The sequence below is a fragment of the Drosophila erecta genome, unplaced genomic scaffold (assembly GCF_003286155.1).
Source record: "Drosophila erecta strain 14021-0224.00,06,07 unplaced genomic scaffold, DereRS2 tig00000279-arrow-arrow-pilon, whole genome shotgun sequence".
In the NCBI taxonomy this organism is placed as follows: domain Eukaryota; kingdom Metazoa; phylum Arthropoda; class Insecta; order Diptera; family Drosophilidae; genus Drosophila; species Drosophila erecta.
In genome coordinates this window covers 1,421,659-1,449,543 of record NW_020825216.1, presented here as the reverse complement: position 1 = coordinate 1,449,543, position 27,885 = coordinate 1,421,659, and the positions used below count along the sequence as shown (strand labels likewise).

At 39.5% G+C, this 27,885-nt stretch overlaps 1 protein-coding gene and 1 long non-coding RNA gene across 7 annotated transcripts; both read right to left on the bottom strand.

The window, feature by feature from the left end:
* Positions 1–220: 220 nt before the first annotated feature.
* Positions 221–26,841, bottom strand: LOC6551393 (insulin-like growth factor 2 mRNA-binding protein 1). Of its 4 annotated transcripts, XM_015155550.2 has the most exons (8): positions 26,740–26,841; positions 25,744–25,903; positions 24,353–25,212; positions 6,958–7,131; positions 5,845–6,219; positions 5,063–5,771; positions 4,722–4,877; positions 221–4,656 (listed from the first exon to the last, which is right to left on the bottom strand). In XM_015155550.2, exons 3-8 carry the CDS (start codon positions 24,463–24,465, stop codon positions 4,285–4,287), a joined length of 1,899 nt encoding a protein of 632 aa, XP_015011036.1. In that variant the 5' UTR covers positions 24,466–25,212; positions 25,744–25,903; positions 26,740–26,841; the 3' UTR covers positions 221–4,284. The 4 variants fall into 4 exon arrangements, with proteins under 4 accessions (XP_015011036.1, XP_015011037.1, XP_015011035.1 ...); XM_015155551.2 differs by lacking the exon at positions 6,958–7,131 and having other exon boundaries at positions 5,063–5,792; positions 26,740–26,837; XM_015155549.2 differs by lacking the exons at positions 24,353–25,212; positions 25,744–25,903; positions 26,740–26,841 and adding an exon at positions 16,294–16,388 and having other exon boundaries at positions 5,063–5,792.
* LOC113564637 lies at positions 16,513–18,005 on the bottom strand. Of its 3 annotated transcripts, none has more exons than XR_003408164.1 (2): positions 17,546–18,005; positions 16,513–16,676 (listed from the first exon to the last, which is right to left on the bottom strand). It is a non-coding gene; the product is annotated as an uncharacterized LOC113564637 (long non-coding RNA). The 3 variants fall into 3 exon arrangements; XR_003408165.1 differs by having other exon boundaries at positions 17,643–18,001; XR_003408166.1 differs by having other exon boundaries at positions 17,724–17,996.
* Positions 26,842–27,885: the final 1,044 nt, after the last annotated feature.

Genomic DNA, 27,885 nt, shown 5'->3' with positions numbered 1-27,885 from the left:
GAAAAGAAAAACTGCACAAAATCGGCATAAGTGTTGAAAAATTGTTGGAAAATATAGAAAATGTATTATACGAAAATGCAATATTTGGAAATGGTGGCAACCTTGTAAGTAGATTGTACTCAAAAAGCTTTGTACATTTGGTGTCAACTGTACAGTGGAATTTTCAAAATGCTACCCTCATGCCAATTGGATGGTTTCTTTGAGTTTTGCACAATTTTTGCATTTTCCGAGTTCGATTTCCCATTGGGTTAAAATTTAACTTGCTCTTTCTTAACTGCCTTTCATGTTTCGCATTCACTGCTGGTATTTTAACCTCCATTTTCTCTCTTCCTAACCGTTGCCTCACTTTCCTACCTCCTTTAATAACGATATAAAATAGCCTCTAAATACTAAAAAATAATTTCGTTTCTGCTTTTCACACAACTCACAATCGCTTTCCTCTCTTCGTTTTTCAACTGAGTTCTTTCTACATCATTATCATTATCATTATCATTATTCTTATCTTTGTTTTCGTTTTTAACGCGCACGCTAACTCACAAGTTTTTAGTTGTTTCCTCGATCTTTATCCTCATTTATTTTATGTTTATCATTTTAAACCCCCTGTCAAAATAAACCAGAGCTATAGCTAAATTATTAACTCGTCCCTTTCATCGATCTGACTTTGCTTTGATTCAGCATTTGGAATAATAATTTTCATTTCTTTGTTCTTTCCTTTTTGGAATCTTTTAGAAAAATTCCGTTTGTTCTTTATAAATATCGTATTTAAGCATAGTTCCACATATCTATATATAGATATATATGTATATGTATAGGTATTTATATTGACAACTTTGGACATTCTTCCATTGAAAAAAATTTAAAAAGGGGATTGTTAATTAGAATAATTATTCGTTAAAAACAAGTGACAAAATTGATTACATTTATATACATATATATATATAGATATACATATATAGATTCTCAAGTATAACAAAACATAATGTCACGCATTTTCAACATACACATATATATCGCATATATACACATATATAGCGGCTTGATACTCGTATATAAAGATCAATGGTAAATGCCCAGCAACATTCTTATATACACTTCTCATCCCATCCTAATAACTTCCTGCTCATATATCTCCTATATCCCTCTGTTCTAGGTTGATCTGTTTCAGTTGGTACCATATGGATTATATGGACCATATGTACCATTATGGTCTGGGTGGGGAGTTCGAGTTCGACCCAAAACTATTTCGGGTAGGGCTTTGGTGGGTGAGTGGTTATTTGATTGGTTGCTGTGATTCGGTTAGGTTCGGTTCGGTTCGGATTCGTTTTGATTTTGGCTCTGGGTAACTTTTGAAAAAAGTTCCTTTCGCCTGTTTTTGTCTTTTTGAAGATACCTCATCGAGATGCGTTAATTTCCTGTGCGATTTGGTGATATGACTTCTCCAAAGCTTGTTTATTCTGATTCCGGTTAGATTTGTATGGTTTTGTATCTCTCAATATTATGTTTTGTTTTTGGTTGCTTATAATATACATTTAATTTGTAGGAGAGGTTTTTCATTATTCGTTTTTACTCATTAGGATGTTTTAGCATTTATATCCATATTTTTACGCTTCGCAAGTTTGTTTTTATTTTTATTTATTTATCTTTTTTTGTTTTTTCTTTTTTTGTAGAAGATAATGCACTTACATTGAGGTATTTTAATTACTTTTTCAATCTTCTTCAAATTTCTTCATCTTTTCTGCTTCTGTTTGTTTTCTTTTGTTTCTTCTTAAAAAAGAACAAAGAAAATGTGATATTTCATAAAATTGGGCTGTCCTAAAGCTTGTACACGCTTCTTGTTGGCTTTGAGTTTTTTTCCAAAAATTTTGTCAATGTCATTTTTTCCAAAATAATGAGCCGCTCAAAAGGTTTTCGTTTTGTTGTTACTTGTTTGACCGAAATGTTGTGTGTTTTAGATTTTCTTTTTGCCGAAATGTCGAATTTGCCTTGATTTTCTTCATGTGGTGTTTTTTAGAACTGTCTGCCTCCGAAGCAAGTGTTATACAAACAAAAGGGTTGGATCGTTAGGGATTTCAGGGGTTTGATTTGATTTGATTTGGTCGACTGTCCGTCTAACTATTTCGTAATATTAACTCTATGGAATAGCAATTAGTTTAATATTTACGTTACAAAAAAAACTGTATAGTTAAAAATTAGATAATAGCTATCTCAAAACAACACAAAATTGGGCTATTGCTATTGTTACTTGTTTTGGCTGGTGTAAATTGTAGTTTGATTGTTGTTGCTCCGATTCAGTTACTTGGGTTGCGGCCTCTAACTATGGGATTTGGTCATGCGGTTACGGGAATGGTTATATATTGTCTGTTTACGCTACGATTACGATCTCTACGAAATGCATCCTTCGGTTTTGATTGCTTGGTTGTGGCTATGAGTTAAGACTTTGATTTGGGTTCGGATTGGCTGGTTTATGTTCTTGTATGTGGTGCAGTGTCCCATCCATGTATAACAGCACGCGCTCAAACGTTATAACGTAACACTTAACGTTAACGATCGATTAAAAAAAATTAACATTTCAGCACCGTTATTTCATTTCTAGTTAGTTTTGTTTTCATTTCAAGGCAAACACATTACAATAGTTTCTTTAACACTATCTCTCGCTCTTGCATTTGCTGTAGCGTTCCTCTATCCACTCTCCATCATTTGCTTTCTTCTCCTTCGGCTGCTTCTGCACTAAGTATAATTCAACAATTCTTCATGTAACTCTTTTCATCGCATAATAAGGGACTGGTTTTCGTATCCATTCATTCATACAAACAACGTTTTAGGCATCGAAAAAAACTATTTTACAACTGTACAGTACAGTAAACATTGCTCTCGCTGGCGTTTCTTGTTCCGTCCACATCCCTTCCTATCAATATAGTCCCAATATACACACTGATCCATCAGTATAGCTCTTAACGATATTGTATACATAGATAGTTGTTTCTTTTTGGTGGTTTGGGTTTTCGGTTGAGGTCTGTTATACTATGTATAACGCTAGGGGGCGCCAACAGTTGCATCAACTGTTGCACATTGTACACATAACTTTATCAACTGTTATACATTTTCATGACCCAAAGATGAGAGCTTGTTTTGGAACGTTCTTCACCTTCTTAATGTTGCGGATGTGGGCTCAAAATAGGTATGTTTTTTGTGTTTTTTGACGCTTTTGTTGTTTTCCATGTCTGTATTGTTTTTTTTTTTCTTTTTGTTTCGGATATTTCTTGGTTATAATTTTTGCTTGTGTACAATTCTCGGTAGTTTTAGGATCAACTAAATGGTTGTCCTTCCTTTTTTAAATTGATTCTCAATCTCATTCTCTTGCGCTTTGCTCACTTTTCTTCTTCTATTCATTCCACTTAAATATATGCTTACTAAATCTTTGTTAAAAAAAAATAATTAAAAATAAACGTTTTATAGTTAAATATATTTAAAAAAAATATAACGCATAAACTACTAAACTTTCCTTCTTTATCCATTAATTTCCTTTCTTGCAATCAAATTTAGTGTGTTAGTTTTAGGGGGTTTTCTCTTTAGTTACTTTGACTCTTTGTGTTGCTGTTGTTGTTGTTGAATGAATATTTGTGGTTTACTTGTAAAAACTATGAATATTTAAAGTAGTACTGCTCTGCCTTTCTCAGCTGACGCAAAAGTTTACAACTAGCAGAACAACAACACAAAGTTTTGATTGGGGCGGGGTGTTGTTTTTAGTGGTTTCCGTGAACGATAGCGCTGCTTTCTATTTAACGTTTTCTCTTTATTTCTTAGTATGCAAATGAAGAATGTTATGGTTATTCTTGCTGTGTGACTGCTGTTGATGTTATTCTTGTTAAAGTTGAAATACACTGCTATGAACTAGTTGAGCTTCTTCACGCAGCTCACTTTTTGATGTGGTGGTTCCCCTCCTATAGTTATATTTTTATGTGTACAATGTTATTTATGTTACTGCTCCAGGTTGTTTGCTTACTTTTGCCGTCGCCTGTGCCAGCACAAAGGTGGCGCCTACGGTTAGCTTGTAGTTAGAGGGTTGTAAATTGTTAAATTTTGGGTCTTGTGGTATTGAAACTTATTGGTGTGTTGTGGAGGTAGTATCAACAGTAGAAAACCCTGCCTTGGCTATTGTTGGCGCTGTCGCTGCTGCTGCTGCTGCTGTTGCTGTTGCTGCTGCTGTTGCTGCTACCGTTGCTGTTGCTACTGTTGCTGCTGCTGCTGCTGCGGCGCTGGCTCTCCTTTAACGGTGATTCCTCCTTACTGCTGTGAGCTCGCCAGCTGCTGCTGCTGCTGCTGCTGAGCTGCGGCCGCAGTTGCATTGCCAGGTGGCGGCGGCGATGGCTGCTGCTGCAGCTGGTGTGAGGTCGCTGCCGTCGACGCCTGCTGCTGATGGTGTGCAGGCGGCGTCGACGATGACGACGCCGACGACACAGGCTGATGATGCAATTGCGGTGGCAGTGCCTGTTGTTGGGATGGCGACTGTGGCTGCTGCTGCTGGGACCCGCTGGTCGCGGCTCCGGCTAGGCTCTGTTGCTGTTGTTGCAATTGTTCTTTGGCAGCTTTCTGTTTTTTGGTTATTGGCGGCGGATTTGTCGAAAGCATCATGGCTCGAATGCGTCGCTGGGCAGACTGAAATGAGTGTAATAGTGGCGTTAGCTTGAACGACATGCAGCAGTCTGCATTTGTACACTTACCTGTACGCTGTAGAATGGTCCGATAATGTGCACTGGTGTCTCCTCATCTCCACCGGACGGCGGTGCAAGGGCATGTTCCGGCAGCTTAATCACACTGCCTGTCACGCGCTGTAATTCGCGCACATTTTGGCCACCCTTGCCAATGATGCGGCCCACCTAGATTCGCAATTAAACACGTTAGCATTACTCAAGGCATTTGATGGCTCTAAGATTCAGTTTAACCATCCGTTATGAACTAAATAATCATTTAGTATCTTGTATAAGTATGTTATATGTAATATTATCATGTAGTATCACGAAAGAAGAGCTATCTTATTGCAAATGAAAAATGAACAATTTACCTGAGAGCTGGCAACAAGTAATTCAACCGTGAGGCGTACATCGTCCGTGCCACACATAAAGCCCTCTTCGCGCATCTTCTCGAAGATCATGAACTGTGCCTTCCACTGACCCTCCGGTGTGCCAACAATCGTCACCTTGCGCTCCGTTTGTTGGTCCAGCGGCTTGTCGGCGTCGAGGGGGGCTATTTTGAGGGATGCGTTCGAGAAGCGCATAATGCTCCGGATATGCGAGCCCTTGGTGCCGATGATGGCGCCGACAGCGTTGTTCGGTATGTAGAGATAAGTGGTCTCCTGCAGGTCGTTCGGGAAGACCGGTGGCACCACACTAGCCGGGGTCTTGGACATGGCAAAGCTTTGACACGAGGGGAACGGCATGCTCGTATTGAAGACCATGCCGTTGCCCGGTGTCGACATCATTGCCATCGGATGGAGACCGGGGAACATGAGGCTCTGCGGCGCCATCGCCTGCAGATCGTTCTCATAGCTCTGGCGCAGTTTGGTGCTAATCTGGTTTTCAGCACGCGACATGTTCTCAATCAGTCCCTTGACCGTGATAATGCGCTCCAAGTTGAAGCTATTGATGTCATTAATAGAGCTGACAGTGATCTTCGTATCGGTGTCCTGCATGATCCGTTTAATGGTATTGCCCGACTTGCCAATGATCCGTCCAATCAAATTGTTGTGGGCGAGTATTTTGAGGCAAATTTCACTGCAATCAGGGGTGAGTTCACTATTAGTTATTTTAATATTTGATGATATCGTTAGAAGCTACAGCAACTTACCCCTTATTCGTGGAGAGGGCCTCCTGCTGCATCACTTCCAGGATGCGCTTGCAGGCGTTGGTGCAGTTCTCCGGATTGCCATAGATCGTGATCGATTTCTCCAGCGATCCAACATTCTCCTTGCGATGGACGTCGACGCGAGCACGGCTCTGTTGTGTGATCGTCCTAATAGTGCTACCCTGTCGGCCAATGATGGCACCCACCATTTCGCTCTGCACAAGGATGCGCAGCGGAAAGTCCGCCTGGCGTCCGGGACCGGGCATTCCCGGATACGGATTGCGCTGATTACGCTGGCTACGCCGCTGGTTCTTGTCCAGCTGCTCGGCATGCAGCTTGCTGCCCTCGAACTCGACACCGTTCAGACCAACAGCAGCTCTGTGTGTGAGAAGGAATGGTGGGAGAATTATTGATTAGTCATGTGTTTGCTTTCAATTCAGCTGCAATGACAGTTCTATAGAAAATTTCAGCTAATATCCCATCTAGATTTGCCATGTCTCACTCCAATAAAGTACACATGTTGGTGAAGGCATGCAAACAGTTCGGTTAAAATTCAGTTTAGCGAAACGACTTCTTACACAAATATTGCATATCTGCACCTTTAAACATTTGGCTAGTGATCCAATTAAAAGACATTCATGGAAACGGAATGAAATCAGAAAAGTTTCATTTAAAGAAATTTTATTCAACTGAATATATCCAAATGTATCATGTTCCTTCACATTTAATTTAATTTGAGAACTGCATGTAAACAAATTCCATGTGAGGCAATAAGAGCCCATTTCACATATTAATGGTTTGTGAAATCTTGATCAAATCTTGATTTGGAATAAACATGGCCAATTTGGATGATGGAAGAAAAACTAAAATATGGGAATAGAGGTAGGTAGGTAGGTAAGCCACACACAACGCATCCATCCTGCACAGATTCCAATAATAAAGCCCCCAAATCTTCGCATACCCCGCCCAATGCAACGATATAACTACCTATATATCTAAGCCCCAACACATAACTCCCATGGAAAACCTCATAGAAATCAATGGTTTTTCATGAGAGATCTGAAAATCCCCATTTAAGTGAATAGTAGTTTTAGATGAGTAGTTTTGAGTATATACCTTTGCGCCTGCTCAGGATTTTCGAATGTTATATGTACTGTTTGAGTATTTTGATCCTTACTAGAAATAGCCTCACACTGTTTGACGATGCCATAGGGCTTCAGTAGCGGTTCGATGTCTTCGAAACGTGTTTGCATCGGTATGCCGCTTATTAAGATTTTTGATGTCGTAACACTGTGAAGAAAATAGCGTAAAAACACACAAGAACAAGAAAAACAAACAAACACAAAAGAAACAAAAATAGTAGTAGTTGTAGTAAGAGAAGTAAGTGGTAGTGGTAGTGGTAGTGGCAGTGGTAGTGATGATAGTAGTCCAAAAACAAGAGGGACGCAAGTGGGTGAGTTGGGGGAAAATGTGAAAATGAATTAGATAAGAAAATATATATGCGTATAAAGAAAAGTTGTAAGCAGTAGGGTAGTAGTAGTAGTAGCAGTAGTAGTAGCAGTAGTAGTAGCAGTAATTGTAGTAGTAGTATCAGTGGTAGTAGAAGTAGGAGTAGTAGCTGAAGTAGTAGTAGTATTAGTAGTAGAGAAGTAGGAGCACTAGCAGAAGTAGAAGAAGTAGCAGTAGTAGTTAGGAGAAAGCAGTCGGTTGAAGAGAGGGATGTCGAGTAGCTAAACAAGTGGTGCCAGAATTAAAGCGAAATGGTTCATAAAATCTCTGATTTCAGTCAAAACTCTTGCAGAACAAAACCCCGTCTAGAACTTTGAAGCCTGTTGTGGATTGAATATTGTTTTAATTTTTAGACCCGTATTCTGGCAGCACTGAGAGAATACAGATAAAGATTAACACAAAGACATAGCGAGATCAAGCAGCGAACTAGCATTTAAAGAGTGTTTTGAGCGAGCGAGATTACAAATGATTTATATATGAATATCTTTGGGATGGCAGTGAGGGATTTGGATGGGAAGTTAGGCCAACAGATGCAAAACAGAAATAGAGAATGCCAATATTTTGACACTGTATGCGTTTTTGTGAGTGTATGGGGGCTGTGCAATAATGTTACATTCAAATCCAAAGCAGGACAGGGGGCACACAGATCAAATTTGTGAGATGGAGTGCATAAATTTAGGAGAAATACTATTCATTTCATCTACCAATAATGATACTCCTACCCCACTAATTAAAGTCGCGTCGATCAATAGGCGATGTCTTAAAGATGTCTGATTTTTTGAAAACCAATTCAATTTATTTTGATTTGCCTAACAGACAGAGCTCTAAGTTAATATTCATGCCTGAACGGCATTGCAATAATAATGAGAAAGAGCAGAAGAAAACGACTAAGCATTTTTTTCAAACAGAGAGAAAATCGTATATGTATGTATATATTATTAAGGTTTAAGATATTATTACAAGTCTTGTCTGAAACATAATAAATAACATGACAATTTTTAAAATTTCTTTGTTCATGATTGTGGATGTTTCGATTTCAATTTAATTTTTCACAGTGTACCATTGCTGCCGTCCCCCGTTGTTGTTGTTGATCTTCGAAGAGACCAAAAAAAAAAAGGAGAGTAAAATAAAAATAAGAACGAGAGAAGAAAACGACGGCGAGGGCAAACGCAAACGACGCCTGGAATGTTGCACATTTAATATCGTGTTTATTTTTCTTGGAAGTAATTTCTCTCCCGTCGCCACCAAGCTAAAAAATAAAAAAAAAAAACATACACACAAACAACAACAACGGGGCAAGAAAGCCCCCAGAGGGGAGAAGGAGAATAAGAGGGGCAGGAAGAGAAGAGAGGCACCAAGACGAGACGAGAAGAAATGGAAAAAGAAGAGAAGACGCGTGGAGCTGGCTCGTTTTGCTTTTGCGAGTCTGGCACTTTTCTTAATTAACAGTTTACATTTTTTCGATTCTCACACACTCTGCTCGTGGTTTTAACTCCTTTTTCATGAATGATCCCTAATTAGCTGTCAAACCACATGCGTGAATGTCAAACTGTGTGCAGCTGAATGCTCAAAAAAAGGTGTGACAAACCAAAAAAAGTTAAAAGACGCTCGAAAATTTAGACGAATAAATTCGTTAGTTTGGCGGTACATACATGTATACATATGTACATAAATTTACTCCTAGTAAATGGAAATTACAACTTGAGCAAAGTGAAGAGGGATCACGAGAGAGAGAGCGTAGGTGAAAGATGCATTCGCATTCCGACATTCCAGCATTCCAATCCCGTTTGCCATTCACAGGCCACCCTCCGGATTTTGTTGTTGCGCTCGTTGCTTGCTATTTTCTCCACACCGCAATCCCGCTTTGCTTTGACCGGTTTTTTTTTTTCATTTTTTGTTTTTATTCGTTTATGCCAGCACATTTCTCAGGCGATATCTCGACTTGGGGCTGTGGCGCTTTTCCAGGAAACGTGGACAAAATTATGCCACCGTTCGCTATTTCTACTCCTCGTCTTCGTCTTCTTCTTTTTCATATTGCTGAACTGAAAATCATGTACTTTGATATTGCCAGTCCCTCAATTCAGTGGCTTGCAAACTGTGTCGGCTAACTGTAATTGCTGAGCATGCGTCACAACATCTGCTTGTGTGGTTCGTTGTTGTTTTTGTTGCTCTTTTCGATGCAAATGACAAGTTGCAGTTCGTTGACGTTGCGTTATATTTTTGCTGTTGTTGTTGCGTCTAGCACACCGGCTGCATCCAATGAGAGAGGAGAGCGCATCGTTTTCTCCCGCTCCCGCTTATCTCTCTTCACCACGGCGCCCTGTCTCTGTCTCACTCACACTCATTAACCACTAGTCTGTGCAACAATTATACAGTTTTGTTTTTGTTTTGTGCTGTGGTTGTTTTCATTTTACCAGGTGTGCACACATGTACATATGGGTGCATGTGTGTATGTTGTTCCTTTTACCTGACATGTGACCGATTCTAAGCAAATGACCTCTGGCGCAATCACACAAACACATACGCACACCTGGTAACGCTTTTTTGCTGTTTTTGTTTTTGTTATCAATGAGCGACCTTAATGCGATACAGTCGCGGGCGGAAAAAAGGTATTTTGCAAATATCCTCCGAACTATAATGGAAAATTAATCAAAATATAGCTACGTATTTTGAGTAATAATTCATTCATTTAATTGAAATCTAAAAATGATTGTTTAATAATAGAAATAGAACGCTTCTTTAGATTTTTATTTATTATCTCTATTTTCTTGAACACCGTTGTAGCACATACACACAACAGATGCATACACCGCAAAATCCAATCAATATATGTATGGATGTGTACGCCATGCGGCGCCTCGCGTATTTATTTTTGGTGTTTTCTTTTCTTTCAGCTTTTATCTCTCTCTTAAAAAGGCGGTGCACTGTGCACTCAACCAACACACACACTCAAGCAATCACCCACAGATGCTGCTTTATCAGTGCACACATTGCATTGCGTGCAGCTGTGTGTGTGATGCGTTGTGTGGTTGTCTTCATCCCATTCTCTTTGTTCTTTCATTCTTTTTTGTATAATTTTTATGAATGAAAAAATCGAAAATCTGCTGGCTTTGATTGTTTCCTTCTTTTTGATTGCAACTTTATTTTTGTCTCACGTTTAAATGAATACTTGAGATACCTATGCACTGCTCTGAATGACGCATGTGTCATACACATGCAAATGTATATGTATGTGCATGTGTGATGTACGTTTTGTAGCATATGCATTTATGTGAGAAGTTGTTCTATTTTTATGGCACATTCCACAAGTTGTTTCTGCAGGAAAAACAAACACACACACACACATTTGCGATTGCATAGTCTAAGGTTAGTTTTCTTGCATTTCCATTTGCCAAGCTTATCTATGCATTTTCCCCCTCTCATTGTTCCTTTGCAACGCCCATGGTAAAAAATAGGAAAAAAACTAAAGTGCCAAAGGCATTTGTTTTGTCAACATATGGAAAAGAAAACTTGTTTTCAGCTTATAGCTGCACAGAAAGAAAAACGTACATATATAATTATGATGAATAAGTTTATATACACATCGCTTTTAAACGGATATTAATAATTTCAATAGGATACTAGTATATAAACATTTTATTTATAATGCTTTAAATTTGATAAAAATTGTTTACAAAATAGTGAAACTTTTGCTACCATAAAAACATGCTCCAGAAAATAAAAAATAACATATAGTTTTCAGTGTGAGGGATATTTCCGTTAGAGGAAGGAACAAATTGGGAATGAAGTGGAAGGCGGTAGGAAAAACCGAGTGGTGCAACGAATATCGCAGCGAGAAGCACAATGCTTACATTGTTGCTGCCTGGTTTGACCTAAATTGGTGAACAGCGGTGTGGGGACCACCCCCCCACAAACAACCCCTTTCCAACACTTCTTCTCCAAGTGGCAAATGCAACACCCACAGTGAAGTCCATCACTTGACAAAGAGTACGCCTTCCAATGCAAGCAACGCGAATCTGTCACCATCAGTTTGGCATGGCGATTTTCACAATGCAAACATAGGAATACAGAAACGGTCACAAAAAGAGCATCTTCTATAAAAACTGCACCAAAATATAAACGTATAAACGTATCGTATATAATTATTTTATTATGATTTTCAGCTATCGTGAATCATTTACAATAAAAACTTTAGAAATCACGTATTTTGACATTTTTGTGCTCTTACTTTAGCTGTAATTGTATAATATACATTCGTATCCATGACAAATGTGTTCCATTTTCTAATGCATGAGTACAATTGCTATTCATTTCGATTTGTTGGTTTATTTGTGCTTTGGCGATTATCATCATCATGCAAACGTAAACAAAACGACCAAAAGGGTGGTAAAAGAAAAACAAGATGAAGGGGCGCGGAGGCTGGTTGGTCGAGAGCCGAATGCAACGGTGGGCGTGGCACAGCCATATGCATTGTGGCCAGCCAATAAGAGGAAATAAACAAACAAAACGAAGCTAAAGTCTAGTTTCCACGTACTGGACTGTATTTTATTATAAACCCATTTGAAAATCTAAGAAAAAATGCAGTCACAATGAAAAACAAACCAGCTCATCGGCATATTTTTTCAAAAGAAAAAATCCACATGAAAATAAAGTAAGTTAAGTTGCATGTTTAGCTTCCACACATTATTATTAGCTAAAGCACCTAAACAAATAAATTAGCCCATATCTTATCAAATCCAATAGAATTACAGTTGAGCTTCCATAACTGAAACCATCTGTCACAAAACCAAATAAGTTCAAACTTATGTTTACTCTTGCAAATATATAATATTACTACACAAGATTCGAATAACCATACCACCCCACCCCAGTAATGTTTGTGTAACTTAAGGTTTAACGACGATTTGCGGACAACTTTCCTTCAGTTTAACTTAATGGAGAAAGAGTGATGATGATCTGATATAACCAGATCTGCGGATTTGGTGCTGCGAAAAGGGGGAGTGGTCGTATAAATGTGATCTAAATACGCAACATATGACTTTGATGGATTCGCACCTTTTGCTGTGAATGATTGAATGTGAAGTACACATGTGCGCACAGTGGGTCAAAAGTGTAGTATTTGAGCCACTTTAAAGTATTTGGTGTTTACCATGGAAATGAGAATTTTTTTTCGGGACTGAATGGTTTGTACGCTGTTAAACTCACCGATCCAAATAGCGTATAAACGTTTTAACTCCTTTTTCATGAATGATCCCTAATTAGCTGTCAAACCACATGCGTGAATGTCAAACTGTGTGCAGCTGAATGCTCAAAAAAAGGTGTGACAAACCAAAAAAAGTTAAAAGACGCTCGAAAATTTAGACGAATAAATTCGTTAGTTTGGCGGTACATACATGTATACATATGTACATAAATTTACTCCTAGTAAATGGAAATTACAACTTGAGCAAAGTGAAGAGGGATCACAAGAGAGAGAGAGCGTAGGTGAAAGATGCATTCGCATTCCGACATTCCAGCATTCCAATCCCGTTTGCCATTCACAGGCCACCCTCCGGATTTTGTTGTTGCGCTCGTTGCTTGCTATTTTCTCCACACAGCAATCCCGCTTTGCTTTGACCGGTTTTTTTTTTCATTTTTTGTTTTTATTCGTTTATGCCAGCACATTTCTCAGGCGATATCTCGACTTGGGGCTGTGGCGCTTTTCCAGGAAACGTGGACAAAATTATGCCACCGTTCGCTATTTCTACTCCTCGTCTTCGTCTTCTTCTTTTTCATATTGCTGAACTGAAAATCATGTACTTTGATATTGCCAGTCCCTCAATTCAGTGGCTTGCAAACTGTGTCGGCTAACTGTAATTGCTGAGCATGCGTCACAACATCTGCTTGTGTGGTTCGCTGTTGTTTTTGTTGCTCTTTTCGATGCAAATGACAAGTTGCAGTTCGTTGACGTTGCGTTATATTTTTGCTGTTGTTGTTGCGTCTAGCACACCGGCTGCATCCAATGAGAGAGGAGAGCGCATCGTTTTCTCCCGCTCCCGCCTATCTCTCTTCACCACGGCGCCCTGTCTCTGTCTCACTCACACTCATTAACCACTAGTCTGTGCAACAATTATACAGTTTTGTTTTTGTTTTGTGCTGTGGTTGTTTTCATTTTACCAGGTGTGCACACATGTACATATGGGTGCATGTGTGTATGTTGTTCCTTTTACCTGACATGTGACCGATTCTAAGCAAATGACCTCTGGCGCAATCACACAAACACATACGCACACCTGGTAACGCTTTTTTGCTGTTTTTGTTTTTGTTATCAATGAGCGACCTTAATGCGATACAGTCGCGGGCGGAAAAAAGGTATTTTGCAAATATCCTCCGAACTATAATGGAAAATTAATCAAAATATAGCTACGTATTTTGAGAAATAATTCATTTAATTGAAATCTAAAAATGATTGTTTAATAGTAGAAATAGAACGTTTCTTTAGATTTTTATTTATTATCTCTATTTTCTTGAGCACCGTTGTAGCACATACACACAACAGATGCATACACCGCAAAATCCAATCAATATATGTATGGATGTGTACGCCATGCGGCGCCTCGCGTATTTATTTTTGGTGTTTTCTTTTCTTTCAGCTTTTATCTCTCTCTTAAAAAGGCGGTGCACTGTGCACTCAACCAACACACACACTCAAGCAATCACCCACAGATGCTGCTTTATCAGTGCACACATTGCATTGCGTGCAGCTGTGTGTGTGATGCGTTGTGTGGTTGTCTTCATCCCATTCTCTTTGTTCTTTCATTCTTTTTTGTATAATTTTTATGAATGAAAAAATCGAAAATCTGCTGGCTTTGATTGTTTCCTTCTTTTTGATTGCAACTTTATTTTTGTCTCACGTTTAAATGAATACTTGAGATACCTATGCACTGCTCTGAATGACGCATGTGTCATACACATGCAAATGTATATGTATGTGCATGTGTGATGTACGTTTTGTAGCATATGCATTTATGTGAGAAGTTGTTCTATTTTTATGGCACATTCCACAAGTTGTTTCTGCAGGAAAAACAAACACACACACACACATTTGCGATTGCATAGTCTAAGGTTAGTTTTCTTGCATTTCCATTTGCCAAGCTTATCTATGCATTTTCCCCCTCTCATTGTTCCTTTGCAACGCCCATGGTAAAAAATAGGAAAAAAACTAAAGTGCCAAAGGCATTTGTTTTGTCAACATATGGAAAAGAAAACTTGTTTTCAGCTTATAGCTGCACAGAAAGAAAAACGTACATATATAATTATGATGAATAAGTTTATATACACATCGCTTTTAAACGGATATTAATAATTTCAATAGGATACTAGTATATAAACATTTTATTTATAATGCTTTAAATTTGATAAAAATTGTTTACAAAATAGTGAAACTTTTGCTACCATAAAAACATGCTCCAGAAAATAAAAAATAACATATAGTTTTCAGTGTGAGGGATATTTCCGTTAGAGGAAGGAACAAATTGGGAATGAAGTGGAAGGCGGTAGGAAAAACCGAGTGGTGCAACGAATATCGCAGCGAGAAGCACAATGCTTACATTGTTGCTGCCTGGTTTGACCTAAATTGGTGAACAGCGGTGTGGGGACCACCCCCCCACAAACAACCCCTTTCCAACACTTCTTCTCCAAGTGGCAAATGCAACACCCACAGTGAAGTCCATCACTTGACAAAGAGTACGCCTTCCAATGCAAGCAACGCGAATCTGTCACCATCAGTTTGGCATGGCGATTTTCACAATGCAAACATAGGAATACAGAAACGGTCACAAAAAGAGCATCTTCTATAAAAACTGCACCAAAATATAAACGTATAAACGTATCGTATATAATTATTTTATTATGATTTTCAGCTATCGTGAATCATTTACAATAAAAACTTTAGAAATCACGTATTTTGACATTTTTGTGCTCTTACTTTAGCTGTAATTGTATAATATACATTCGTATCCATGACAAATGTGTTCCATTTTCTAATGCATGAGTACAATTGCTATTCATTTCGATTTGTTGGTTTATTTGTGCTTTGGCGATTATCATCATCATGCAAACGTAAACAAAACGACCAAAAGGGTGGTAAAAGAAAAACAAGATGAAGGGGCGCGGAGGCTGGTTGGTCGAGAGCCGAATGCAACGGTGGGCGTGGCACAGCCATATGCATTGTGGCCAGCCAATAAGAGGAAATAAACAAACAAAACGAAGCTAAAGTCTAGTTTCCACGTACTGGACTGTATTTTATTATAAACCCATTTGAAAATCTAAGAAAAAATGCAGTCACAATGAAAAACAAACCAGCTCATCGGCATATTTTTTCAAAAGAAAAAATCCACATGAAAATAAAGTAAGTTAAGTTGCATGTTTAGCTTCCACACATTATTATTAGCTAAAGCACCTAAACAAATAAATTAGCCCATATCTTATCAAATCCAATAGAATTACAGTTGAGCTTCCATAACTGAAACCATCTGTCACAAAACCAAATAAGTTCAAACTTATGTTTACTCTTGCAAATATATAATATTACTACACAAGATTCGAATAACCATACCACCCCACCCCAGTAATGTTTGTGTAACTTAAGGTTTAACGACGATTTGCGGACAACTTTCCTTCAGTTTAACTTAATGGAGAAAGAGTGATGATGATCTGATATAACCAGATCTGCGGATTTGGTGCTGCGAAAAGGGGGAGTGGTCGTATAAATGTGATCTAAATACGCAACATATGACTTTGATGGATTCGCACCTTTTGCTGTGAATGATTGAATGTGAAGTACACATGTGCGCACAGTGGGTCAAAAGTGTAGTATTTGAGCCACTTTAAAGTATTTGGTGTTTACCATGGAAATGAGAATTTTTTTTCGGGACTGAATGGTTTGTACGCTGTTAAACTCACCGATCCAAATAGCGTATAAACGATTGTTTTTGTTGATACAAATTGTTGTTGCTTATGTTGTTGTTAAGTCTGCTGCTATTGTTGTTGCTGTGCATTTTGTGTTTGTTTATTTGCGCTGGCCGACTGCTGAGTTATTTTTGTTTTTACTGTCGTTGTTTTTATGTGTTTGCAGTGCAAAAGCAAAACTTTACTCTTATCTCTAATAAGGCGATCTTCTCTCTCTCTCTCTGTTTAACTATTTTTTCGATTTTCTCACTTCTTTCCACACTCTCGCTGTTTTTTTAACCGATCACACAATTTGGCATTGGCTTCTTCTGGTTGTTTCTTTTTGCTTTCGTATGAACTTTTTCGATTTTGTCTATTCGCACAATTCGCAAAAAAAACTAAGGCAAAAAAAGAAGAAGGAGAACGTTTATGACAAATATAACACGCACACACGCGCGCCGATTGAGAATGTGGCGGAAGGGGAGATTGGGGCCCTCGTACACTCTCACTCTCCGCCGCTCTCCTCCCACTCCTTCTTCTCCTCCGGCTACGCCTCCCACCTTCTTCCGTCTCACTTTCCCGATCCACGCGCTCACTTGTTAATCACACACAAAAACTGTGTGAAGATAGGGGCAAAAAAAAGTGCTGCTGTCGCTGATATGATTTTTGGTTTATTCTTTGCGTTCTTCTTTTCCTCCTCCTCCTTTCTTTTTTCTTTTGGTCATGCGTATGGGCTTTAATTCGCCGCTGAACTGTGATTTCTTCTGGATGCGCTGGCGTGTTTTTTTTTTTAAGTATGTTTTATATTTTCCCCTAATCCTCCTTTTCAAATGACTCACTCACATAGATAGAATGCAGCGCAATCGATCTTGCGGTCAGACTATCGATACTTATCGGTGAACCGTTATGTTTTTCCACTGGAAAAAACGTGTTTGGCTAATTAGCGGCCAGCATAGCAGGGTTGCCAACTGTTGCGTTTAGCGAGTTTAGTGGGAAGTAGGTCAGATTATCTAAATTGATTTTTATTGTTGACTTTCGCGCACACTCACACACATTTTCCAGGGCGAAGGAGGAGGAGTGATAGAAGAAAAGCCGGCCCAAGATTTTTGTGTTTTCTCTTTTCGCGAAATGCAACAGTGTATATGCGTGTGATAAACCGTTTTAGGACAAAAAAAAAAACAGAACTGCACAAAAAACTACAAAACAGAAGCAGCAGGGCGTGGAAAAAAAATTGAGACACCTATTTTCATTTCTTCTTCACACTCACTGTAGTTGTTGTTGCTGTTGGTTTTAAATGCCAAATGCGTATGAGCAACAAAAAAAAAAAAAGCGCAGCAAAACGCAAGCCGCTAGTTTTTTGCAACCTTTTCAATTCTTTTTCAATTTTATTCGCACAGAAGAACAAGGTGTGCAGGAGGAAATGTAATAAAAAAATTTATAACAACCTAAACAACGCACACTCATAAACACTCACGCGCACTTATATTTTATAATTTTTGCCGTTTCAGTTTCTGATTTGTGAAATTAGTCGTGTGTGTTGATGTAGTTATTCCTTTAGTTGCTCTTTTCTGTCGCTGTTGTTCTTGTTGTTGTTGTGCAACTACGCCGCGCGTATTTCCGAAAAAGACGACCGCAAAATGCAGAGAGTATTTAAATACTGAGCTCCCCAACGAACGGGAATGCGAAAATGTGAATGTGGACAAATAAAAATTTCAAAGAGAGTGAGAGAGGCGAGAGTCAGTAGCCGAGCTCCAATAAGAACAACTTCGGGTTTTTCGCCCATGTGTGTGGTGTTGTTGTTGTTCGCGGAGAGAGGACGGCAGCAGTAGGAGAAGAAGGAGAAATGACCACGTTAGGCGGTTACGTTGAATGGCGTTGCCAGACAGAAGCGGTTCGAAGTGAATATGTTTGAATGCGGTGTCTAACAGTTTTTCAAAGTCAAGTGATCCTGCTAGAAAATAATTAGAGGGTATGTTTTCGTTCACACGCTTTCTTAATAAATATATCAAGGAATATTATGTTTTTCTGGTAATCCGTTATTACTTAATCAAAATTTAGAGAAAACTTAACAGGTCCTTAAAACAAGTTCATTGACATTCTTATGAAACACATATGTAAGTTTGCATTTCAAAATATTAATATTTGGATAGAGATGGCTTAGATTCATATGGCTAGAATAACTTTAATTAGATTAGATCAATACCAATTACAAGTTCTATTTTTATGCAGTCGAGTGTAGTGCTTCGTCTCTGCCGCGCTCTCTCTGCAGTGAAAATCATTTTGAAAAATTTATTTGGCCAACATGTGTTGACCGCAAAAGTGCCGGAATGAAGCGAAAGCAACGGTAAAAACAGTTGTAAGAAGGCGAGCAACAATCCGCTTAAAGTTAATACAGAATTAAGAGGAGAGAAAAGTGAAGCGAATCGCTGATAGTGCGCAAACACCTACAAAATACCGAACACTCGCGGTCAATTGCATAGTGCCCCCTTTAGGAAATATAAGGCATATATTTTATAACCAAACAATTAATTTGTGAAATGTTATTCATGAGTATTGAGGCTTTTGCATTGGAACACGTTTAATTAAATACAAAGTGTTTCGAAATTATGTTGATAAAATTGGTCTGTACTTGATAATAGTAATTTTTTTATGAAAGACGTAAAAATCTTGTTACTATTATTTTATACATAATTGACAGTATCTACAACGATGTTCGCTATCACACGCAGATGAAGATCGCAAAAGCTCTCGCCAAGCTTTGCATCTCGTCGAAGAAACCGAGCAAAGCTTTTTACGGCAGCTGTCGACTTGAACGCGAATCGAATTGAAACGAATCGAATCAAATGGAAAAAGGGAAAGAAAAGGTAATGGGGGTATTCGCAACCCTTAAGTCATCGGTGAAATGCTTTCTTCACTCGCGGTGGCGCACAAATAAAACAAACAATGGCCTAGGCAGGAAGAGGACAGGATCGGATCGGATAGGATCGGATCGGGATCGAGATCGGGACAGGACCCTATCAGCCAATTTCGAGGTCCTACCTGCGTGTCGAAGAACACGCCACGATCACGGGGATCTTGAAGATCAGCGGGAAGACTCGAAGACACGAAAAGGGTTGGTTTCTCATTTTTGTTGCCCTGCCAACCGATCGCAACTTGCAGCTGGTGCCGAAACGAAAAGAAAGTGGTCCTAACGGAGGAAGAAAGTCCTGGAGAGGTGTCCTCGTCCGGCTCCGCCCCCGCACCCTGCCACGTGTACCGGAACAACAGTTGCTATCCCCTAGTGCGGTGTTCGCAGGTCGATGGCAATAACACAGGACAATAGCACTATCGGATCACAAGGACGTACTCCTACAAGGTAGTTCTAAATTATTATTGAGTTCAACGTTTTAATAAGTATGTGCATATTCTTCCTTTAAAATATTTTATACAAATGTAAGTCTATTAATTTCATATCGGATTAAAGGTAAATTTTTTGCACATTGTGTATCTCAATATACTTTGCAAGTTCAATACGGGTGTACTGCATCGATCTATAGAACGCTGGAAGAAGAAGTTCTCGCGCCATCTCCCTCGCTTCAGTCTTGCCACCTCTCTCTCTCTTTACCCAAAAAGAGAGGAACGTGTGTTTGCGGCTCCTTATTTTTTTCTTTTTTGTTTTTTCTTGATTTTGGTTTTGGAAAACTAAGCCAGCAGTAACACGAATCTTCAGATCTGCCATACCTCGCTATTCTTTCTTTCTCTCATTTAGTTCGAACGCTGCGCATGTGTGCGTTGTCGTTCGAATTCTTGGAAATTTCTAATGAACACAAGCACAAAAAGGAGCACACAAAAATGTGGTAGAAAATAAGAAAAACAAGAAGACGAAAAGAACAGCAAGAATTTGTCGCAAAAGAGTGAGAACGAGACGTAGGGAGGAAGACTGGGGGAAGGAAGATGATTCAAAATTAGATGCAACATAATCGATTTTCGATTAACGATAGAGTGCTGCCAATCGGAATGCAATGCTGTTGGATATGCAAAGGCTTGAACAAAACAAATTCATATTTTTCTTTTTAAAGCAAATGTCAAAGGTAAGCAAGATGCTTAGACTGCAGGCCCTTTTTAATGTTCATATAATTTGCATACATACTAATACAACATAAGAGAAATTAAAGACTCGATTTGAAGTGAAACCCTTCCAAATGGAATCAGAAAGATATCTTTGAAGACCTCTTAAACGACGGTCAAATGCTTAACCTGGTTACAGCATCACCTTGAAATTAGGGCAGGCCAAGACTGTTCTTGTTTTGTACCTGAACTCCCACGTACGTACACACAGAAACACACATTCTGGACTACCTGTCTACCTGGCGTAGGAGTTCAACAAAAAATATGTGCATCCTGTTTGCTGTCCGAAGCGATTTGCCAAAGTCGGTGTCCTTCTGCTCTTCCGCTGTGCAACAACTTCAACTTCCAGCAATCGCAGTTCGCAATTCGCAATTCGTAAATCGCAGCAGCGGAAATTTGGCGGGCCACGCCTTACCCAGCCTCCTGTCCCTCCCCTCCTAGCAACTTTTCAACTAACCCAACAAACCCAATATGGGCCACAGAGCAGATTGTTGTTTTTGGACAAATGTAGGTAAAGTGTACCCGCCTCCCCCGCAAATCCCGCAGTACTTGATTTCATTCATTTCATTCTATACAACGGAGGTACACTGAGGAAATCAGTTCTAGATTCTAATTCCGAAAAGTGGGAACTTCCTTTTGAAAAGTGTGGAAATGTGAAATCTGGAAAGAGGAAAACTGGACAAAAGGAAATTATGGAAAAGGTCACTAGACTAGTATTCAACAAAATATTGATGGAACTAACCCGGGTTCTATTACCTTTGAATATAGATTAGTTATGGAAGGCTATCTTGGTTTGGCTCAGTGCACGATCATCTCTATATATGTGCACATAAGCGTGGTCTCATGTGAATCGTGTTTTTGGCTCGATTTTGGCTGGCTTTGTGGAGTGACGACAAAGGCGGGGGCGATCGGAATGAATGGAGCGATAAACCAAGGTCAGGCCTTGATTCTTTGAGAAGGAGCAGCTGTTGCTCTAAGCTTGGCTAGATCGCATCCAATGCTACCCCAAGCTGAATGGAATGGCACAAATACACGGGCGGCCTTCTGTGCCCAAGGAGCTCTACTAATTTGACTGTCAATCAAAAAAGGCGAGCAGCAGCAGGATCAGCAGGATCACGAAAGCAAGCAGCACGAAGGACTCCCTGCGAGTTGATAATCGATGGGAATCAAATTTGCTGCTGGCTTCCAGAGAGTCTGCAGCTCCTTCTACTACGGCTAAGTGGCGAGGCGCAGATACAGATACGCAGATACAGATACAGATGGCGATGGTGAACAGCAAAGGGTTGCGATTAGAAGCTGAGGCAGACAACAAAAAAAACAAAAAAAAAAAAAAAAAAAAGACAGCAAAGTGGCAAAGGACAAATTGGCAAACAGCCTCAGTTCCCTGCCCCTCCTCATCCGCAAGTGAACAAACATTAGAAGCAGGGAAGCCTCTTGTATAATTAAAAATGTTTGAGCGCGCACTCGCAGCAAAAAGAGAGCGAGTTGGAAATATGAGAAACGTGTTTTGCGTTTTGCGACTAGAAAATGAACAAACACGAGGGGCAAAATCATATAAATATATATATATGTATATATATACATATACATGCATAAGAAGAAAGAAAAAAAAACAATGAAGCGGGCAGGAAAGCCCCTAAACTCAGCCAAAATCATATTTCCAACCGCCAACTCTCCTGAGAAACCTGATCATGAGATCACCAACACACAAACAGCGAGCCAACAGATTCCAGAGATGAGATCTCATCTCTCAATCGCTGGCGTTCTGGGTCAACCCTTCGCTTCTAAGCAAAAGCAAAAGCCCAAGCCCAAGCCAAAGACCACGACCACGACCAAGTCCAAGTCCAAATTAGAGCCAAAGCAAAGCAAAAGCCACGAAAAAGCAAATCAAAGCTGGCGAAAGATATACCTCCTGTGGCAGCGGCATGTTTCCTTTGGCGGATTAAACCAATTGCTACAGAAAAAGATTTCGTTGTCTTCCGTTGCCTTTGATGCTGCTGCTGTTTTGTGAGATTCTTTTTGGTCTCGGAGATTCATATTATTTGGTATATCTGCCACAACGCTGCTGCTGCTGCTGTTTTGTTTACTTTGCATTCCTGCAGGAAATTAGTTGGGATTTTTTCCTTTCCTTTCATTTCATTTATTATCCTTTTTTTTGCCTACCGGCTTAGCAGTTGTTGCAACAAGCGGCTTAACACGCAGCAAGCTGTGCCACAGAAGCATCGCAATCTGCATCTTAACAGCACCATAGATTTGTGAGCGTAAATCGGAAAAATGCATCAATCCTAAGATATCCGGGAGGATTTCTTCTTAGAACGTTTGGTACAGGTACATGATATCTTCAGCAAGTATCTAAGATGCTCTTACTCAAACATATCGATTATCCCATTACATTAGAACTATTGTTCAGGTACCTGATTCGATTAATAAGGAACACTGTGAATAGTCGGTCTAAATTTGAAAATATTTGTTGGAAGTAAAGTCCCCTCCACATCTAGCTTTGAAATACGGCAGCGTCTAGAGATCTTAGTCCTTGCACAACATTATAATCCTTTTTGGTCATGTAGTTGCTACTGGTCTTTGAGATACCCCTCCATCATCATATCAGCACAGCGAAGAAAACGAACAAAGTATAATCTGTTTAGGAGGTGCAGCACAAACATTATCTTTGGACCCCTGGGCTGGGTCGAACTTCGATCTGTCCTTCATTGATCTTGTTGCACCTCCTCCTCCTCCTCCTCTAAGGAGCGATCCTGCCCAGGAGACTGCTAAGTGAGTTCCTCCTAACCCTTCTTCTCCGATGCTGTTGCTGTTTTTTCTGCTCCTGTTCGAGCAGCGTGCGGCAAGTATATCAATTCTGTCAGATCGGGGGTTGGCCGAGGAATCCTAAGCATCAGAGGATCGCAGGATCGCAGGATCGGAGGATCGTAGGATCGGGGGAACATAGAGGCTGCGTTGAGCAGTGAGGGGCGAGACAGGTAGTGGCTACTGCGCTTTCCGGGGCTTTTTTATGCGACAATGATGATGGTTTCGCCTACCCCAGCTTGTTCCATGCCGCTCAGTGTTTACTTACACCACTTGAGCTTGGCTCGAGGGGGGAACTTGACGAGGGTCGGAGGATCCTCAGCATCCTAAGGTCCTCCCTGAGAGCCATTTTTGCCGTTGTTGTTGTTGCTTTTGCATAGTTTCATAGTTTTTTATTCCTTCTTTTTTTTTGGCCTCCTGTCTCCCGGTGATATGCCCAATTTATCACAGGAAATTAGCTGCTATTTAGCAGCGTTGTATGTCCAAAAGGGGGGTGTTAGGGTGGCAAAAAAGTAGGAGGACCATCGCTTGAGGGGCAAACTTCATGTTATTTGGCGTGATAATTTGTGCAATTGTGGATTGCCTGTGTGCAGGGCAGATTGCAGATCACAGATCGCAGTATCTCAGATTCTGATTCAAATTCAGATTTGAATTCAGTTTACCCGCCCGAGGATTGTAGCTCATTTATTTGCCTTCCGGGTTTCCCATTACTCCTGAGAGCCTCAAATATTCCTAAGTTTTTTGTTCAATTTTTCTTATTTTTTTTTTTTGATGCCCAAAACCTTGGAGGGGCGCATCGAATCGCGTCCAAAGCGTATATATAAAAAGCATTGGGCGCCATTTTCGCCAACGAACTGATCTAAACTGAATTTATTTGATTCGATTCGATGCAGGGTAAGAGTATCGGATTTCTAAGTGGTTGATAGGGACATATGTGAATGGTGGGTGGGTTGTGGCTCAAAACCCGCACTAAAAAGCTAAAAAGCATCATACAACAAACTACAAAAAGCTACAACAAGATCAATGAAAGATGGAGGAGTATATGTAATTTCTTTTTTTTGGGGGATGGGAGGGGGAGTTTGGATAGAGAAAGGCCTTGTGCGATCTGTTTTTCGATCTGTTCTAAACAGTAATGATAGTAGAATGGCATTGGGGTACATACCTTGAGGTGCCAGCACCTTCCAGCTGCTGTCGATCCAGTGGCGGATCAAAGATCTGTTCACGATCCTCCTTTGAGAGTTCCAGGTCGGCGAATTGATCCAGTTCGGATGCCATTTTCGGTAGCTCTTTCTTGCTTTTTGGCTTTTGTTGTGGGTGTGTTGTTTGTTTGAGGTTTACCTTAGGCGTTGGTGAGTCGATCGATCGGATATATGCACTTGAGATATATTTATATAAGCTCTATATGCCTGACTGAAACCGAAGTTGTGCAAAAATCGCTGGTCGAACACTATAGAATTTGATTGGGTCGCGAATCGGAGCTTTTGAATCGTATCGCGTTTGAAATATTTCAATATTTTTGTATTTTTAAGCTTGTCTTCGTTGAACTCCTGCTTTTAACTCTGGTTCGTTTCGGATGTTACGTGTGGAATGATGACTTTTTGAATTTAGCGCGCTCAATTACTTGATTTACTCATATCCTTGACGGATTTTACGATTTGTATTTAGGTTTTTATGTTTTCTTTTTCAATATTTTTGGTAATTTTCGTTTGCTTTTTGCCGAGTCGAAACTTTCGCTGACCTTTGCTGAACCGGTGTGAAAAAAAACGTTTGTCAGTGCTTTTGGTTTTAAAGTCGCGTTTGCATTTCTTATTTTGATTTTTTCACGGGCCTTCGCAACTGTCTTTTACGATTTGAATTTTAACTTTTGGGCTTTTTTTTTTTGCTCGAAACTTGGTTGTGCGTTGCGTTTTAATTTTTTTTTGCTTTACTCGTCCTTCTTGTGGGCTTCAAAAAAATTGTTACATTAGTGGTATGTGGTTTTTGTTTGTTTTTGGTGTCAATTGGGCCAAAAAAAAGAGTTATCTGTGAAAGAGACGGGGAAAATGCAATTAGTTCTGTGGGGTCATTTTCGGGTGAGAGGGGGCGCTAAGGGTTTAGCACGCCCACACAAGGGTTAACATTAACAGCTGTTGCGATCGCCGGCCGGCAAAGCGTCAGCTTTCTTTTTCGGCTATCTGCTTTCGTCATCAGCGGAAGAGAGAAAGAGGCACCGGGAGAGAGTATGTTATTAAATAAAAAATTGAGAGAGAGTGCGTGGGGGCGGGTGCGGGGCCATTAGAAGTGTAAGTAGAAGAGATTTATGCGGGAGAGAGCGGCCAAAAAAAAAGAGCGAGCTTTTTTCGTCATGTTGACTTTGATCTTGGCTCTCGTGCCTGTGTGTGTGCGTGAGTGTTGCTGTTGGCATTTTTTGGTTTTGTTTTATTTCATTTCGCTTTTTTTTGGTGGTGAATAAGTAGGCGAAGGAAAATAAACTATGTATTTCGCATATGGCCCAAAAATTGGATAAATTTTCTGACTGTCGTTTGTTTTGTTTCGTTCTGTCTGTTGGCTTACTTTTCGTTTGTTGCTGTCGAATGTGTTGTTCTTGTTGTTCTATTCGGCTGTTGAAATTTAACAATTGTTGTAGTCTTCGTTTTAAGTTTTTTAAGTTAGTTTTTGGTGTTTCTTTTTTCGCGCAGTGGAAAGTGGAGCTTTGCAGATGATGTCAGAGTGCCTTCAAAAAAATAAAAACAAATATTCTTCTTGTTGTTGGTCCGCGATTTTGTGTTTGTTTTGTTTGAAATGCGGGAAAACTCATTTTGTTTTGTTCGTTCGGAAAATGGAAAATGTTATCAAGAAAAATAAGAGAAAAAAGACAATCTTGCTTGTTGTTGTTGCCAACACACGCACAGACACACACACACACACATACACTCAGACAGAGTGAAGAGAACGGAGGGGCAGGCAATGGAAAAAAGCAAAGGCAAACGAATTAAAGTCAAAGTCAAAAAATATGCCACGAAAAAAGTAGCAGCAGCAGCAACAAAAAAAAAAAACACATAGAAACCCCCGTTATTCACCACCTCCTTCCTTTTTCTTTATTCTTTCTCTTCTAGTTTTCTTTTCTATTTTTCTTTTTGATGTTGCAGTGCGGAGAGGGAGGGGGGGATTTTATGAGTGGAGATGATAGTTTATAACGGCGGATTCGTTAGTTGCTTCGTTTTGTTTCCGTTATCCGTGTATCCAAGTATCCGTGGCGCGCAAAACGGAAAATGGCAAAAAAAAAAAAAAAAAAATGGCACGGCGGTCACAAAATATTAAAATAAAGTGTAACACAGAGAAAAAATTGATTCAAGGCTGCTGGTTTTGGTTTTGCTTTAGTTGCTGCTGCTTCTTCCTCTTCTGGTTTAATTTTTTGGTGCTTTTCGTTTGGCTATTTTTTCTCTTGTTTTTCATTATTTGTTGGCTTTGTACAATTTCTTTCTGGCTGCTTTTTATTTGATTTTAATTCTTTCTTTTTTCTCTTGATTATTTGGGGCAGCCCGCGAGTCGCGACGCTACGTTGCTTACAGTTAGGAGCGTTTTCAGACACTGAACTGCCGACCGAGCGCACGGCCGCAGTTTCACTCGAAAATTAAAATTTTTTTCTCCGCTGCCGAAATTCCTAAACACAGATACGAAACACACGCATACACCAATGCGAAACTCACACACACACACAGAGACAGACAAGGCAGCGGAGAGAAGCAAAACCAAAAGGCAAAGGCAAAAGACCAAGAAACCGTGTGCATTAGTGTGTGTGTGTGCGTTACGGATTGCCGAAAATTTTCGGCGAGTGTTTTCTGAGTCGAGTGAGTGTGAGTGTGGGGAAGTGAGTAGGTGAGCGAGTGAGTGTGACTGCGAGTGCGAGCGAGGTGGCGTGTGTTGAGTGTTGAGTGGCTCCAATGTCTTCTTCTTGCCTCCATCGCTTTTCGGAAATTGATAAAAGCGGTAATTAAAACCAACAATGAGACAGATGAAATATAAAATGGTGGCTTAGTTCACTTGGGTTATCAGAAAAACTTCGCCATTAGCAGATCCTGAGATAAACTCAGTTATAGTATCTATGCAATCAACCAAGATGGAAATCGGTCAAGGTATCACAGAGCATTAAATTCTTAAGATACTTGTAAGGACCCAACATTATTATTACTACAACTTCGATTATTTATACCGAAACAGTGCGGAAATTATTTACACTTGTGCAATTGTATGTATGAATAGCTAATTTATTCAGTTATAGAATAGTTAGGATCTACTGGAATATTAATGAGAGAAGATTCAATCCGATGTTGAATATAAATAGGATTTGCTTGCATAAACATTCTTTTACCAATTATTTTAAAGATTTCACTTCTTTTACTTCGAAATTTTACATTTAAGAATACTTTATCTAATTGAAGCTATTAGAAAGACAACACCAATTGAAATTGCGGAGTCCTTAACTTCAAGGCTTTTTGGGAGATTTCAAAAACAAGCTCATCATTTTGTTTGTCTTGAGAACATTAAAACAGGTTTTGGTATTTGCTTAAAATATTAAAATAAATATTCTGCATAAGGGTAAGATTTCGCGTAGTCCTTTTTAAGAAGAGAATAAACTTAAAAGTTGTATTAGAACCATAATACAGGCGAATGTAGTTTTTCTATAGAAACAGCAATGCAGCATTTCAATACATC

Excerpts from the sequence above, each read along its gene's own strand:
- LOC6551393 (XM_015155549.2), bottom strand. The coding sequence starts at position 16,388 with ATGCACAGCAACAACAATAGCAGCAGACTTAACAACAACATAAGCAAC. Across the intron at positions 7,132-16,293 it reads TTTATACGCTATTTGGATCG|TGTTACGACATCAAAAATCT; the intron begins GTGAGTTTAACA and ends TTTTCTTCACAG. Across the intron at positions 6,220-6,957 it reads AATCCTGAGCAGGCGCAAAG|AGCTGCTGTTGGTCTGAACG; the intron begins GTATATACTCAA and ends TCTCACACACAG.